The sequence below is a fragment of the Pangasianodon hypophthalmus genome, chromosome 2, assembly GCF_027358585.1.
Source record: "Pangasianodon hypophthalmus isolate fPanHyp1 chromosome 2, fPanHyp1.pri, whole genome shotgun sequence".
In the NCBI taxonomy this organism is placed as follows: Eukaryota; Metazoa; Chordata; class Actinopteri; order Siluriformes; family Pangasiidae; genus Pangasianodon; species Pangasianodon hypophthalmus.
In genome coordinates this window covers 20009276-20025184 of record NC_069711.1, presented here as the reverse complement: position 1 = coordinate 20025184, position 15909 = coordinate 20009276, and the positions used below count along the sequence as shown (strand labels likewise).

The following is a 15909-nucleotide window of genomic DNA, read 5'->3' as shown; positions in this document are numbered from 1 at the left end:
TAATACAGTATAAACACAAAATGAGTCTTTTCCAATAGATTTATTAGAACAAAATTCTGCAAAATCATATAGTGAGGCTGTTTTAATCCTCCTCTGCAGCCTGAGCGCGGAGGAAGCTGGCTTTCTTCTGAGCAACGCGGTCTTTCCTCTGGGCCAGTGTGAGCTTGGCACGGTTCCATCTATCAGAGAAAAATTCAAGTTAGCAAACCAAACCCCATTTTAAACCAAACCATTTACAACAAATGTGTGCTACATGCACAGCACCAGTCAATGGCAATGGCCAATACCTGCACTGTGATTAAAGCAGAAAGTTAGCTGTTGAATATTTGTTACTCCATTTTTATGGAGAAAAATAATGGGCAAAAAAATTCAAAGCATTCCAGGAACTCTGGAAAAGCAAAAAAATCTTCCCATCTAAAGACCAAGTCCAAGGGAAGGTAATGGCCATAAAAATAAATAAATAAATAAATAAATAAAGTACAAAAATTTGGACATGTAAATAAGCTGTGTGGGTTTTACACATTGTATAAACAGACACAATGAGTTTAATCTGAATTTCAGACAAGCAGCAGTCAGTATATTCTGAGTTTCCTGACTACTCAAATGATCATTATTCAGAAACTACAACTTTTATGAAGCAATTTTAAACATCACATTTACTCTGCAAACTGTGTTTTATACACCATGTTCTCCCCCAATAGGATACTGGACCAAATGCTTATAAATAACCCTGTCATAACACCACGCACATAACCCTAACACATATTCTCAATTACCAGAATGCCACATACTCCCAGCATGCTGCTACACTAGAGACTACAGCAAACACCACTTTGATTTCATTCCACATGTGCTAAATATCAAACAGATGCAAAACAAAGCAATCTCGATGGGTCAAAGGCCACCAAGTCCTGGTAGTAATGCCCAAAAAAATAAATAAAATAAATAAACAAAGGTGTGGGGATAAAGCAGTATCAAGCATCTATGCATTTGCTTTCACCTACAATATGGCTCTCATTTCACGCAAAGGTAATGTGATTAAGAAAATCAAGTTAAATGGTTACAATAGGTGAGTTAATCTCATTAAATTGAGACACACTTGCATGACTGCTGATATCCAGTACAACACTGCAACACAGTAACAACACTATGACTCCATGATTACACAAAATTCAAATACAAGTAGGTTCATTAAAATCAAAGATCAAAATTCTGATTAGCAGTCTGAGAAAGAAGCGAGAGCGGAAGCAAGGCAGACTTGGTCTGTGTAAATAAGGAATATTGATGTGCCTGAGTCAGTGGTTGGGAACGTGTTTGATGTAGCTGTTGGCGGTATTTTTGTTAGCTAATGCAATCATAACCAAACTTTTTGCTGCAGGGCCAAAAAATTGTAGCCATTCAGTACAACAGTCTCTCATGTGAGCTTGAAATATTTCAAGCAAATTACTAAAATGAAGAAATTTAATATCTCTGTGGATCACGTTTCCAAACTGTGATTGCCGTTCAAGTCTGTAAATTTCACAAAATTATTTTCTTGTTTTTTCAAACATTTTAATAATCCACAGATATCCTGTATGTTCATCAATCCAGTAGTCATGGCTTTAAAGAGCCAAGTGTACAAATTAAGAACGTCTATAATATGTCTATATTATGAAAACACTGTGTTCCAAAACAAGCAGGGAAAAAAATTAACTGTACACACCTCTTCTTCTTGACCTCCCTCTTGGGCTTCTTTTCATGCACTGGGTTTTCACGGATGGCTGCATGGGCTTTCCTGTACATTTCCTCCATCTTACAGAAACAAATGTTTTTTTAAACACTTTCATTTGCTAAACATCCTGACATTTAAGTTATGAACAGTAAGTGACACCATATGTAAGAATATCAACTAGAACTATAGTTTAAGAAAACACTTACACTCTCGGAGGTGACACCGTTCTTGATGAAGCGAGCGAACTGTTTCTTGTAAGCGTCCTCATCCTCCTCCATCAGGAGCCTCATGTATTCAGACACATTCAGTCCCAGAATGTGTTTGCGGTGGACCTCTGCGTTGAACTCTTTGCTTTCAGTATCATAGCCAGGGAAACGCTTGGTGCTAGAAGAAAAGAGAGATGCATTACAGCTGATTCAGGAACCACAGCCAGAGTCAGTATTAACTAATTGCTATTCAGGAGTGAAAGGATGGGACTTGAAGAAGGAGGATCCAAGCATCATAGCTGTTCTGCTAAAACTGACAAGAACCTATATGGCTCCATTTAGATGATTACTTGCCAGGCCATTTAAAAACCACATAAAACAAATAAACTTTCCTTTGCCTTAAGCTGCTTTCAGTCCCGTCTTGAAACTAGCTTACATCAACTGTGCAAATGAAGGACCAACTACAATTTGCTCAGTTTGAAAGGAATCATCATCAAGCAGCAGTAGGACCAACAAAAGAGCCTCAGAAATAACACCACATTATCAAAACACAAAAGCCAATACACAAAAGCTGCCACTGTTGCAGGAACATTAGAGAGCATGTACCTGTGAGGGATGGAAAGTCCTCCGTCTACAGCTCCCTTCAGGGCTCCGAACACTTTGTTTCCAGTGGTGGTTCTGGCAAGGCCGGCATCCAGGTAGCAGGTGAAGGCGCTGGGCTGTCCATCAATGCTCTCCACGTTGAATTCATCTCCGGTGATCTCCACCTGGCCCTCGTACACCTTATCCAAGCCAAATTTGTTCAGCAGCTAAAGAAGGGGAAAAGAAAAAAAAAAAAAAACCCCAGTGAAGCTGGTCATTTTTAGCCACCAATAGTTTGAAGAACTTGTAGAGGTTCAGTCAATATAAGAACAATGCACATCACTGCATAGTATGTCACATTAGGTAAAGAATTTGAGAATGGCAGAATGGCCAAATCAAATTAGCCACAAAAACAAAAAATGACTAAATTGTGCTTGTACACAAGGAACAAGTTTGTAAATATCCGGGATAACAATTACACAGTCAGCAATGAGAGAAGCCACGTCCTGTTCTCATACGTGTTTTTACACAGAAACTCAAGCACATTAAAGTAGAAAGGTTTTAAATGTGAAGGGGATAACGAAGTCACAATTCTAACAATACTGCTGCAGCAATCGCTTGGGATGAGCCCTAGCAATACCTCATATGTTCAAAAGAAGTTTTTTCTTATCGCATTGCAATCTCAGTCAGGAGAGGGTGATCGCACAGACATTGATTAAAGGACAGAAAATGACAGCTACATGTATAAAGCCATTTTATATACGCCACGATATCATGCAATTTTGTTTTTGAAAAATGAGCATTTCAAATGTCAGTTCTTTAATCATCTACCATTAGATGCTGCCGCAAAAATATAACTAAACGATACAATAATGTTTTATGCTCAAACCACGAATGCATATAAAACATAACCATGTGCACAGCATCCGGGTTCATAGGGGAAAAACAACTCCATAGTTCACTTGGCCTGCACACAGAACCACAGAGGAAACGTGTAAAGCATTAGCACAGATGTCACCCAGAAACACTAATCCCATGCAGGCAGGGCTAAGGACAAGAAAAATCTAGAAAACTGAGCAACTCAGAAATGAAACTTGGCAATTCGTGCTGAAGCTGAAATTCTTTGTTAAAGGTACAGCCAGGATGTGGGTATGAGCCAATTAGCAGCAGACCACAGAAAAACACAATGTGATTAACCACTGAAGGCAGTGGTAGCTCAGTGGTTAAGACGTTGGACTACTGATCGGAAGGTCATGAGTTCAATCCCCAGCACCACCAAGCCGCCACTGCTGGGCCCTTGAGTAAGGCCCTTAACCCTCCACTGCTCAGTTGCATATTTTAAAAAAAAAAAAAAAAAAAAAAAAAAAAAAAAATGCTCTGGATAAGGGCGTCTACCAAATGCCGTAAATGTAAATGATTAAACAGACTCCTGAGATGCGCGAACTCGAGGTAAAAAGGTACATTACACCGAACTCACTGTTGTGTCACATCCTGCATAATAGGACTTTTAAGGCAAATGCACGTGTCTCTCTTTTATACTGTTTGGAGGCTAAAGTGTGAACGGCACAAAGCCTAGAAGCCTAAAGAACAGTAATAGGAAGCAGTGCATGGGGTCTTACCCTGCGGGCGAGGAGCAGTCCAGTGCAGTAGGCTGCTGCGTAGTTCGTCAGCCCCACAGTGACGCCATACTTGGGGAGCTCATGAGAGTATGCTGCACACACAATCATATCTCCCTCGATCTTGGCATAGGCGATCTGCAAAAAAAAATTTTATCATTAATGTACATCACTGTACATATGTACACAGTACCAGAAATTGCAAAGTTCTAACACTGTAGTTAGTTCAGTGATCCGTGTCCACAGGTTGTAGTTACACAGCCAATCTCTCTTCCTCCCTCTCTCGGTACTATGTGACCCTTTGGTATGCAGCATTGGAAGCTCAAGGGCAAGAGAAAGACACAAAAAGTGTTTGTGCAGTTTGTCTTGCTACCATTCCGTGCAAGACAAAAACACATGGTTGTTCTTATATACGATGACATGAACATAGATTAAAAATGAAAGAAACCTGTCATTTGAAACAGCACATTCAGAGAAAAAGACGTCTGATGCTGAAAATCCAACCACTTTGTGGAGTTTTCTCAAGTCAATACTGAGATGAAACTGAGCAAAGACAAGATTCAGGCTAGTTTGCTTGAAATACATCAGGGGCTAGCAAAGAACAGAGAAACGTAGCTCTGTTTGCCATATGGTTCACGATTTATGTGTTATATAATGCCAATGTTAATTCATCACATGTTCAACACAGCGGCAGTTAAAATAATCGAGAGAAAGACCACAGAGTGCTATGGCTAAGAGAAAAGATGTGAAGGCTGCTTAAAACTGCCTACTTCCTAGCAGAAAACTGGCTAATTCAGAGTTTAGCCAGCTGGTGAAATTTATGAAAGAAATGGCATTCCCTTCTTTGCAAATGCTTAAGAAAGACATAAATTACAGGAGCTGTGTATAAAGCTGCTCAGGAAGAGGCTTGAACAAAAGCATGAACGAAGGATTTAAATTTTTTTTTTTTTGCCAATGACATCTTCCCAAGCATGCTTACCCCGAAAATAAATAAATACCCCCATATGAGGCATTTAAGGGGGGAATCCTGCCCCTTTTTTAAAAAAAAATAAATTTCAGGCACTGATTGCACAGAGCATGGCATATTCCTTAACTAAAACAGAGTATCACTGTCTGATTCAAACATCTGCCACCATCCAAGTAAAGCAAACACCACCAACATGCATCATGTCTGCCAAAATATCCAACTACTGAACATGCAGTACTGGAGAATGCCAAACACTTTTTTTTTTTTTTTAAATGTAAATAGGTGTTCTCTCAAGAGGAAGGGGAGTTGTATAACAATCATGATGAGGGTTGAAATGATCATTAGGTCAATACTGGAGTCGGTTATCGAACCAGTTTAAGACCTAAATAGTTTTACTGCGCTTCACTGATTCTAATGTACATTAGATGCCTGTATTACTCACATACAGGTGTATAAACCTCTGCATCAAAACTAAACTACTCCCTAGGCATTAATCAAGTGCATCTTTTAAACACGGCAAAGAAACTCAAATCCCCATGGTATGAAACCAAAACAGATTATATATAGTTGCGGAGCTTGAGATTTAACACACTTGTCAACACACATCCAATGCTAACCAATTAGCCGACTTTAGCTACGCTCACCTATATCACAGTCCATTATGTATAACGCATTACTACTGGAGGAAGCCAAAAACCTGATCATGATTAAAATGTGATCACTTAACAGTCCTACAAGAACCGAACACATTTCTGCAATAAGCTACACCCCTCCCACGGGACCAGAGCAGGGCCCAAACAATATTTCTAATTATATCAGATTGCTAACCGAGCACTTTTAACTACAACTGTCTGTTGTTCTTTAATCACTCAGACATCTCGGAGACTCTGGATATGCAGTGTGTGTATTTGTCAAATTAATCAAGACATCTCTAGTTTACCAGTTTGTGTAATGTATCCCAAAGCCTATTCCGGCCCCAAGGTGTGTGAACAATCACACTGTGCTATTTTTGTCTGCAACACTTATTCAAGTAGTCATAAAATATGAGGGCACCACGCTGTTATAGGAAAATCAACAACAGATTTGTGCGATGCAGCCAGATGCAAAGGTGTTTTCCTGATAACAGCATGTCCCAAAGTGTTTTACTCCTCTTTAAAATTCTTTTATTTATTAAAGAATAACACGTCGTACTTTTTCCACTTATAGTTAGTATAGTGTACATTTAATGCTGCGGAACATCTGCAAAACAAGTTCTTATCACTTTTGTTATGAAAGCTATAAACAGACATTCCCTCACCAGCCTCATTTTTCCTTACTGACCATTACAAAGCGCTGATACTAGAGACTCCTTCCATAAATGTTAAATATCTCCGATTAGACTTTTTCCCCCAAGTCAAATAACATTTTAAATTCCTTTTTATTATTCCAGTATACCAGTCCCTCCCTATGATGAGTTATTATACTATACACTATACTATAGTATATACTAGTATTGCTAGTATAGTACTATTATATAACATATTGTACTGTGCAAAAGTCTTAGGAACATGCAAAGAAATGCTGTAGAGCAAAGATGCCTTCAAAAATAATGAAATTAAATGTTTCTACATTAAAATAAAATATGAAGAGCAGTAAACAGTAATAAATGAAACAAAGTCAATATTTGGCGTGACGCTCCTTCGCTTTTTAAAAACGTAGTAGTCTCAGGTACAATTAGTGCAGTTTTATAAGGAAATGAGCTGTAAGTGTTACTGAGCATCTTGCAGAAGCAGCCACAGCTCTTCTGGAGACTTTGTCACATTTGCTTCTTATTTTTGCAGCAAAACCCAGCAGCCTTCATTATGTTTTTTTGTCTGAAAAGTGTCTTATGTAATATTCTGCTTTCTTTACTGATATACAAACATTTTTCTGTAACATTTAATTTTCTACTGGAAAACTAATGTTTGGAAATCTAAAATGTTTTTGTACTGAATCAATAATGTAGAAGTCATAAATAAAAATCTATAACAAAGTTTGCACTAAAAAAAAATAGGGTACCTAAGACTTTTGCACAGTACTGTAATATACTATAGAATATACTATACACTGAAGGTTGTTGGAATGAGCACATTAATTCAAATCTCAGGTTTATAGGTGTTATAGAAAATTAATGAACACCTTCTGACTCAAAGTTCGAGAATTCAAAAGCGCTGGGGCTTAAGCATGTTAAAGTTCCTCCTAACACCTGTACTGATCATATGTCTAACCTATACAAATACTCAACACCATGTATTACTCATACAAACAGCTGACATTTCCATTTAGGTAGAACAGTATGCATATGAACTCGTACATCATCTAGAATCCAAAGTGACCGAGTTGAGAGTGGCTCCGCAGGACCTTCCACACCACCACGCTCACCTGACAGACGATGTCCCTGTTGGAGAAGCGGACGATCATCCTGTACTTGGGTGTGTTGTATTTGTTCTTGTCTTGGATGACCAGGCGTTTGCGGGCAAAGTAGTCAGTTTTTCCCTCTGTGATAAAAAAAGGAAAAAAATAAATAAATAAAACACCACCACACATTTGTACACAAAAGACTTTTAAAGTTTGTTGATATCAATCCAGAGTCACTTTACAAGTCTCACCTCTCCTCCTCCTGAACTTCACCTGGTACCTCTTGAAATAGGCCTTGTTCTTCACTACTTTAACAAATCCCTGTTAAGAAATGTTGCACCATGAGCCTGACATGACTATAGAGCATCTACACAACAACATTACACACTGCAGAAAAACTTCAACATGGCAGCAGCATAGTGGACTGGAGTTAGCAGGGTTAGCATGTATCCTAGGAGCATAATTGTATGTATTGTTTTTATCTAAGTAACCACATGAAGTGTGATTTTTTCTTAATATATGGATATTACAACTGCAGGTTGTAAAGTATCCTGCAGTACTAAGCATAAAGCTGTATTTCTCGGCTCAGGAAAGGTTGGAAACATGCCATATTAGGCCACGTTAGGAGAGAAACACCGGGGTTTGAAAATACAAAATCTAACACCATCTGCCATGTTTTTGACATTTCCTAACAACAATAGCCTCTAGGACAAACATGCGACACCTGATGAAACTTATGAGGAGTGTATTGAGTGTTTTTACTGACCATTTTGCAGACTTTTCAGTCTCCGAAGCCGGAGCCAGGAGTCAAACACCGCTCGGGATTGACTCCGCTGCACTGGAAAAAGGAAGAAGCATCTGCGCATGCGCAGTAAATACCATACGCGCAGGGTATGAGAAGGAGACATGAGAGTTCATTCAGAGACAAATGTTGTACATCGCCTCCTATTGGGCTGGGGGAAATAATTACGACGCTCATGTTTGACACAAAAGGCGTTTACATTTCCTTCCTGTACTACATTATTATCTGTAACACATTTCCTAGTTTTTCTGCTGAAGAGATCATGCAGATTATATTGTCCAGCAATCATACCACCTGCCTGCGGGATGCTCCAGACCATCTCTCCAGACCAGAAGTTTCCCATCTTATCCGGAAAGCCCCAGTGTGGGTGCAGGTTTTCATTTCAACCAAGCAGAAGCCACGCCTGAGTCTATTGAAAGCCAAAGTCAACTGATTAAACAGGTGGAATCAGGTGTGGCTTCTGCTTGGTTGGAATGAAAACCTGCACCACACTGGCTCTTTGTGGAAAAGACTGGACAGCCCTGATCTCGACCTCCTCCTCATCATTACTTCCACTGTGATGGAAAACGACTCCATAACATCTGGTCATGTATAAACACCAAGGGTTATTACTGTCCTCAAAAAGCCCACACTAGATACACTACACAGCCAAAAGTTTTTGGACACCTGACCATCACATCCATATGTGGTTCTTCCCCAAAGTGTTGCTGCAAGGTTGAAAGCACACAGGTGCATAGGATATCTTTGGATGCTGTAGTATTACAATTTCACTTTAATGAAACTAAAGAGCCCAAACCTGTTCTATCCTGTGTGAGTTCTTCTTTAAATCTCTTTCTTAAAGTTTTATATATGTAAGACTTTAATCAGTATAACATGTTATAACCTAATAGTTCGTACAGTTGAATAGTTTGTTAGTACTTCTCTTTCCTAGAAATGTCTTATACTCCTTTAAAATAAAGTGTTTAAAAATGAATAGCCTTAGATTATGGCCCTTTGAAGGCTCAAAAAAATGCTGAGGTGGCCCAGGCAGAGAATATGAGTTTGACACTCCTGATCTAAGGTACAACTGAGGGAACAGAACAAGAAGAGACATTTGATGAGGAGACTACACACTGAGAATGACATCAGCTTAGTGAAGAAAAAATGAATTGAGCTTGAAGTACAACTATCTAAATTAAACATTACCAATATCTTGACTGAGAGATGTACCGAGGATGCTGGATTTAGGGTTTGAACTCCAGTGAAATATTTTAACGATGGCTCATACAGCCCAGCTAATTACAAACGTGTTCAAGACATGTTTTGTGTACTGTTTGCACTATACTGATGTTCATAATAGGTCAAAGAAGTCATCATTTCGATTCCTCCATGTTTAACCACCCCAGACATCATATTAAAGCATTCCTTCATTTGTTTAATCACTTATTATTGGCCACTAGCTCTTCTGCTAAGAAACAGGATTAACCAATCCAGATCATGTAATTTCTGTTCGAAAGCTACCAGACAGCTAGTTAGCATGTTAATTTAATCATTTTCGGTGTAACTATCCTAAATCATGCTGTCCCAATTTAGCAAACCATGTTTGATCATTTGGGACATCTTGAAAATAATTAAATTATAAACATCTGTACATGACCTCAACTAACTTTATGCTTATTTTGTTACAGTAGTACATTTTATGTATATGTGCATCATAAATAAATGTTAATATATTAAACAATTTTATAACCTATTAAAAAAGCATATGTCATTTTTTTCCTATCCTAAGGTATTTGGTGTCAACTCCCTGTTTGATCCTAACCAGACCCCCTTAGATGATGTTACACAAATTAACTCATATTTATTATTTCTATCAAGCAATTCCACTGCAAGGGCTTAGAAATATATTTTTTAACTTTCACTTATCAGGCCAGAAAATAAATGCTAAATTAAACTGAATTCACTCTATCTGTTTAATAATCATGAGGTCAGTTATGAATATGTATGAACAGAAAATGCTTTGACTTATATGTTTCAGCGAGTCATTAAAAAAGACAGTTATTCACAAATGAGACATGATTACTCAAAGACAAATATAAAGAGGAAGAGTACAGATCTGGGACATCACACACAAACAAATAGAGAAATAAAATGCAAAAAATGTTGCACACTGTACATTTACCCTTGCACACTCTTATATTTAATCATGCATGCTGTTAACCATCCATACTTTTACATTTAACCATGCACACTGTTACATTTAACCACATATGTACACTATTACCTTTAAACATGTACTCAGTTACATACAACCATGCATACAAGTTTTATTTATAATGATGCACACTACTTAATTAGTCAAACCACAGAATATATACCTACAATATATTAGTTTAACTGTAAAATAATAGAGGAATATTTCAATTATGATGTTTATTATTTAAATAATGTTTTTTATTCCACCAGCTTTACATTTATCATGGGATCTTGAAGCATATTTCTCATAAGACAGATTTGGTTTCACCTTTATAACTGTAAAGGTCAATCTTGCTTTTTTTTTTTTTTTTTTAGAGAGAGTATTTAGAGTATTCAGTCTGAGTGGAAAACAGTTATCAACAGGTAGATCAATGCTTCATTGTTCTAATATTAGGGCCTGAAAACTATTGTGCATAATTCCTCAAGATCTCTTATATTACACAGAGATCACAGACATCCATGGGAACCCATTTGTTACATGGACAAAAATATTAAAATAGATGATTGTAATTTTGTTCTAGTTTTTCTCTGTTTCTTTTTGATCCATGACTTATTTTGGTGACATAATCATTATACACCCAAGCATACAACCCAGAGCAGACAAATATGCAAATAGCTCTTCCTCTTTAGTTGTTTCTGAGCTAGAAATAGCAGCCACGCAAAATGAGCACGCAGTATCATAAGGCTGCGTCACTGATTCTTCTTTAGAAAAGAGAGGGTGTGTCTAACATCATAACCACCTTTACATCAACGTCAGCACTTCCATGAAAAACCAGAAAAGTTGGTTTCCTATGTCACCACAACTAAATCACAACTGTCACTGAGCTCACAGTTGTAAGAAGTATCGAAAAGTAGCAGAGCTAAAGGAATGTTTCTCTTCTGATGGTAAGCTGTTTTATTCATTTTGAATTACTAGTTCTGAAAATGAGACGAAAAAGAACTATTTTAGTCCAGAAACTAAATAACAGGAAACATGTCTAAGCGCAGTCAGGCTGTCTCTCTTTTTTTCCTGTGACATTCCCCTTTATGTATTTATTAATACTACTTACAGAGGTGCAATGCTTAATCATTTAGTATAAATATATATATATTTAGATTCAACCTAGTAGTGGGAGTGAAAAGCAAAAAAAGTGATTCAACCTGCTGGATAGTTCCTTGCTAAATGTCTAATCTGGAGGAGTCCAGCTGTGAATGTCTTTGTCCACATTGCAACACAGTTTAATCATTTCCTCTCTTTAACACATGATGCAACACATCAGTGAATGTGTAGGATTAATAGTTGGGTTAGAGCAAAGACAATGACCAAACTGTGCTGTTCTCTGATATAAGCAGTGCCTGAACCTACAGCACCAAATGTTTTCTAATTAGAGTTAGAGTTGCACTAACAAGGATTAGATTAAAACATCAAGCATAAATTTTAAAGGATTTATTAATCTAAATCGTATTTTCTAGCTATAATTTATATATAATTCTATATAAAATTATTTAATGTTACTCTTATTAATCACTGTCAATACTTACTTTTGTTCATTTTTAGTTAAATTAGCATAAACACCTTCATTTGAGGAACTATTTCCTTTCCTCATTTAACATAATGTGTAGCATTAATTTTGGAATTCTAAGCCACTGTCTGTGTGGAGTTTCATATGGTCTCCCCATGTCCACATGAGTTTCCTCCAGGTTCTCTGGTTTCCTCCCGCTGTCCAAAAACATGCCAGGGGGTGGATTGGCTACTTTACATTGCCCCTAGGGGTGTCCTTTCCCTGCCTCAAACAATATGTTCCTGGGATAGGCTCCAAATCCACTGCAACCGCAGCACAATAAGGCCGTTACTGAAGATGAATGAATGAATGAATGAATGAAAAAAATCTCTTTTAAACATGCTTTATACATGAAAAATGAAAAGGTAAAAATTCATTTATTCATTTTCAGTAACAGCTTTATCCTAGTCAGGGATGTGGTGGATCCGGAGCCAATCCTGGGAACTCCAGTCCACTGCAGGATACCATGCACACACACATTCACACACTTATTCACACCTAGGGGCAACTTATTGTAACCAGTCCACTTACTGGTATCTTTTTGGAGGTGGGAGAAAACCAGAGAACCTACAGAAAACCCATACAGACACGAAAAGCACATGCAAAGCTCCCCACAGACAGTAAACCAGGCTCAGGATCAAAACAGGGACCCTGGATCTGTGAGGCTGAGATGATAAGGTAACAATAAGGTGGTGTGTGTTAATATTAATACATTCATTAATCCAGGTTAAAATCTTGGTGCGACCCAGTCCAAGGATTTCTACCCTTCTAGATTTTCCTAGATATTAGCATACATATAACACCACATGAGGTTAATGTCTATTATACCAAAGTGTCAAAGTGTGCATAAGTGGAACTGGGATGTGAAGAGGGACAAATACAGTGTGTGAGGCATAGATAAGGACAACAGCAGTGTACAGTAATGAAACCCAGCCTTCAACCCTAGAAAATTTCAGCAATGGCTGAGTCTCACTAAATTTGAAATGTAACCGTGTACAGAACTTTTACGCTGCTTTTAAAACACACAGCACAGCAGATGGCAGCATTAGTCTTGAGTCAAACACGATGCGCATGCGCAGTGAGCTCCGGCGCAGTGACGTGTGTCTGGCCCATTTGTCGGCGCTGTTTGTGCATATTCGCTTGCATATACACTCCGGTTCCTGCCTAGCAAGCTTGCTTGAACTCCATGGATATTGTTGAAACCGTGCCCGGTGTGAAAAGCGCCCGTTGACGTTGTTTTGGATGGTGCAATCCCACACGGTCCGCGTGCGCGAGATAATGCCAGTACACTTCACTCCACAGGAAGTTAATGTTTAGCTAAAGGACAGGATTGACCCAAAAGCTTCCAAGGTAAAACTGCTGGAGCTGTTTTTTTTTTCTTCTTTTCCCTGGCTAGGCTGTGCTGTTGTAGCTCAGAGGGAGGTGCATGGCTGCCTGTTGTTGCACGGAGGAGCTGGAGCTGTTTATTTATTGTTTATTTATTTACAAAAAACTTGCTCTTTACACCTGATGCTTCAGCTTTAGTTCACGCCGTTCATTAGCGTGTTTACATCTCACGTGCTGTGTTTATCCACAGTGTTTTCCTGGACTGCCTCTGAAGTACCCATTCACTGCATATTTTAGTGTTTTTTCCTGCTTTAACACACCCATTTAACCTCATACGTTGTTTATCCAGGACTTACTGCATTGGATGAGGTGTGTTAAAGCCAGGAAAACACACTAACATGTTTAGGACACAGGGATAATAACAGAGGAGCATTAGCTAAAGCCTGAAGAGACTGCTGATGGTCTTGAAGTAACTTGCTGGTTAGGTTTAATACTTATTTACTGATTAACTCCACTTAACTCAAGCTTTTGACAATGTAGAGAGTGTGTGTGTGTGTGTGTGTGTGTGTGTGTTGCTGCTGCTGCTGCTGCCATACACACATTCCTCCTTGGGGACCATTAGAGTGTATACTATATCTGTCTTATCTGACTGTATGTGTGTCTGCTGGTTAGCTGCTCTCTGTCTAGATGCGTATATTGTGCCTGTTTACTGTCTTCTATACAAACTATTAGATTTTTTTCATCACTCACTCATTCATCTTCAGTAACCACTTCACATTCTGGTCAGGTCAGGAACACTAAGGCAGGCAGAAGTGAAGCAGGAACACACCATGAATGGGTGAAGTCCATCACAGGGCTCCGTTCACACACTCATTCACACACAAAGGGAGTTTAGCGTAGCCAGTCCACATGTTTTTGTGATTTGGGAGGAGAACACTGAACCTGGGGAGAAAGTGCAGAAATCCATACAGACAGTAACCTGGGCTCAAGATCGAACTGGAGACACTGGAGCTGTGAAGTGGCAATGCTACCAGCTGGATCATGTCTCACATAGAGAGATTTTATTTTGTAAGCTTGTGTTGAACTTAGATTTGAGTAGCTGTCTGAAAACAGACTGTTCTCATTTAGTCTCTTAAAAATCAGATGGTGAAGCTGTTCTAGGACTGAAGTAAACATTGATCCTTTCAGTCACTGGATCTCAAAGTAGGGTCTGGGGGTGACCAAGGGTCTGTTCAGCATGACCAGGGAGTCTATGATCACAACTCAACACTGAAAATTATTATAATTATTGTTGCATTCTTATAGTTGTTTGCCTGCTTGACTGGTCCCTTGAATCAAATGGATTTAATCCACATTTTAATAACTCAAAAACAAGTAACCCTAAAATAACGTCAACTTGAACCTAACATGTTCTGTAGGTGGAAACCTCAGGAATAGAAAGAGAGATGATTTCCATATCTTGAATCCAAGCTTTGTGATTTTGCTGATCAGTGCTGCTCTAAGGGCTCATCCTCTTTAGTGCTGAGTTAATCCTTTGTCAATTTGAGCATTTGTTGTCATATGAAGTGTGTGCGTAGTGGTTATATGTGGATTAGAGGGGAATCAGACTTGCCTACTTGAGCCAAGCAGGGAAAAAAGTGTTGGTAGAGTTTGAACATATTGATCTGTATGTATGTGTTAGAGGTTGTTAAAGCAGGTGTCTGTGTGCCCATGATTATTTCCTCTCTCACTAGTTCTCTCATATATCCGTGTATATTGGTGTGAATTCCCTGTCTGTCTGCTTCTCACCCTCTCTCACCATGTCTCTGTGTCTGAGCTCCTCTGTAATGCAAGTTGAATGTGTGCCTGGCAGGGTGAACTGATTGAAATTCTCTTGCACACCACCTTGCCATGTGACCGTGAAATGCGAAAGAAAATTCATTCATTCGTGCCAGGCAGGAGGAAAAGCGCAATAGCCTCTGTTTGAACACATTCGTAGAAATCATATATGTTTCAAAAATTTCAACACTAGCCAGAGTATGCATGCATACTGTATAAATCGGTACATGAGAGATGTGCTTTTAGTGCCGTTCTACTGGTTATTGTCCATTGACAGTCTTGGCTTCCCTAAAAACAAATGCTTTGGCCATTCTCACGTTGCTCATTCCACTGTCCTAGCGCTGTACTTTGCCTTTCATTGGAAAGGGCTTCATATTCACTGTGCTCCCTCATTTAGTATTCTGCCAGTGTCTTTGCCTCCCTCTTAAACCAATGCAGGGAGACTGTCTCTGCACCCTGGATTTCTGCTTCATGCTGAGGATTTTCGTTAAGAATCCACTTGAGTTGGAGGGCATTCCTGCATCCAGCAGGTTTGAACAGAGGACAGTGTTAATGAACGCAGCATGGTAGAAGACTCGCTCATTCCATAACAAAGAGTGCAGCTGCAAATCAGAGCTTTAGTCACACATAATCGTGGAGCAAATGCCATCTGGCCTCGTGGGAAGACCCTTTGTGAGTACAGGAGAAAATGTTCATGTTTCATTCGCTTGGTTCTGTGTGTGGGGGTGT

The 15909-nt window shown here is 38.8% G+C and overlaps 2 protein-coding genes and 1 non-coding gene across 4 annotated transcripts in view; 1 reads left to right on the top strand and 2 right to left on the bottom strand.

Moving 5' to 3' along the window:
- Positions 1–25: 25 nt before the first annotated feature.
- rpl5b (ribosomal protein L5b) lies at positions 26–8359 on the bottom strand. Its single transcript, XM_026921295.3, has 8 exons — positions 8225–8359; positions 7710–7779; positions 7483–7598; positions 4119–4253; positions 2524–2726; positions 1918–2095; positions 1703–1791; positions 26–179 (listed from the first exon to the last, which is right to left on the bottom strand). Exons 1-8 carry the CDS (start codon positions 8225–8227, stop codon positions 83–85), a joined length of 891 nt encoding a protein of 296 aa, XP_026777096.1. The 5' UTR covers positions 8228–8359; the 3' UTR covers positions 26–82.
- Positions 2321–2416, bottom strand: LOC113537321 (small nucleolar RNA SNORD21). The gene has a single exon (XR_003403752.1). It is a non-coding gene; the product is annotated as a small nucleolar RNA SNORD21 (small nucleolar RNA).
- Positions 8360–11283: 2924 nt separating the features above from the next.
- Positions 11284–15909, top strand: part of evi5b (ecotropic viral integration site 5b) — a 63654-nt gene continuing 59028 nt past the window's right edge. Inside the window, exon 1 of one of the 2 annotated variants that reach the window (XM_026921238.3) lies at positions 11284–11380. In XM_026921238.3, coding sequence (XP_026777039.1) covers positions 11378–11380 — 3 coding nt within the window. In that variant the 5' untranslated portion in view covers positions 11284–11377. Of the gene's footprint in view, positions 11381–13111; positions 13387–15909 lie in introns of those variants that run through there. The other variant, XM_026921246.3, reaches the window with a different exon arrangement.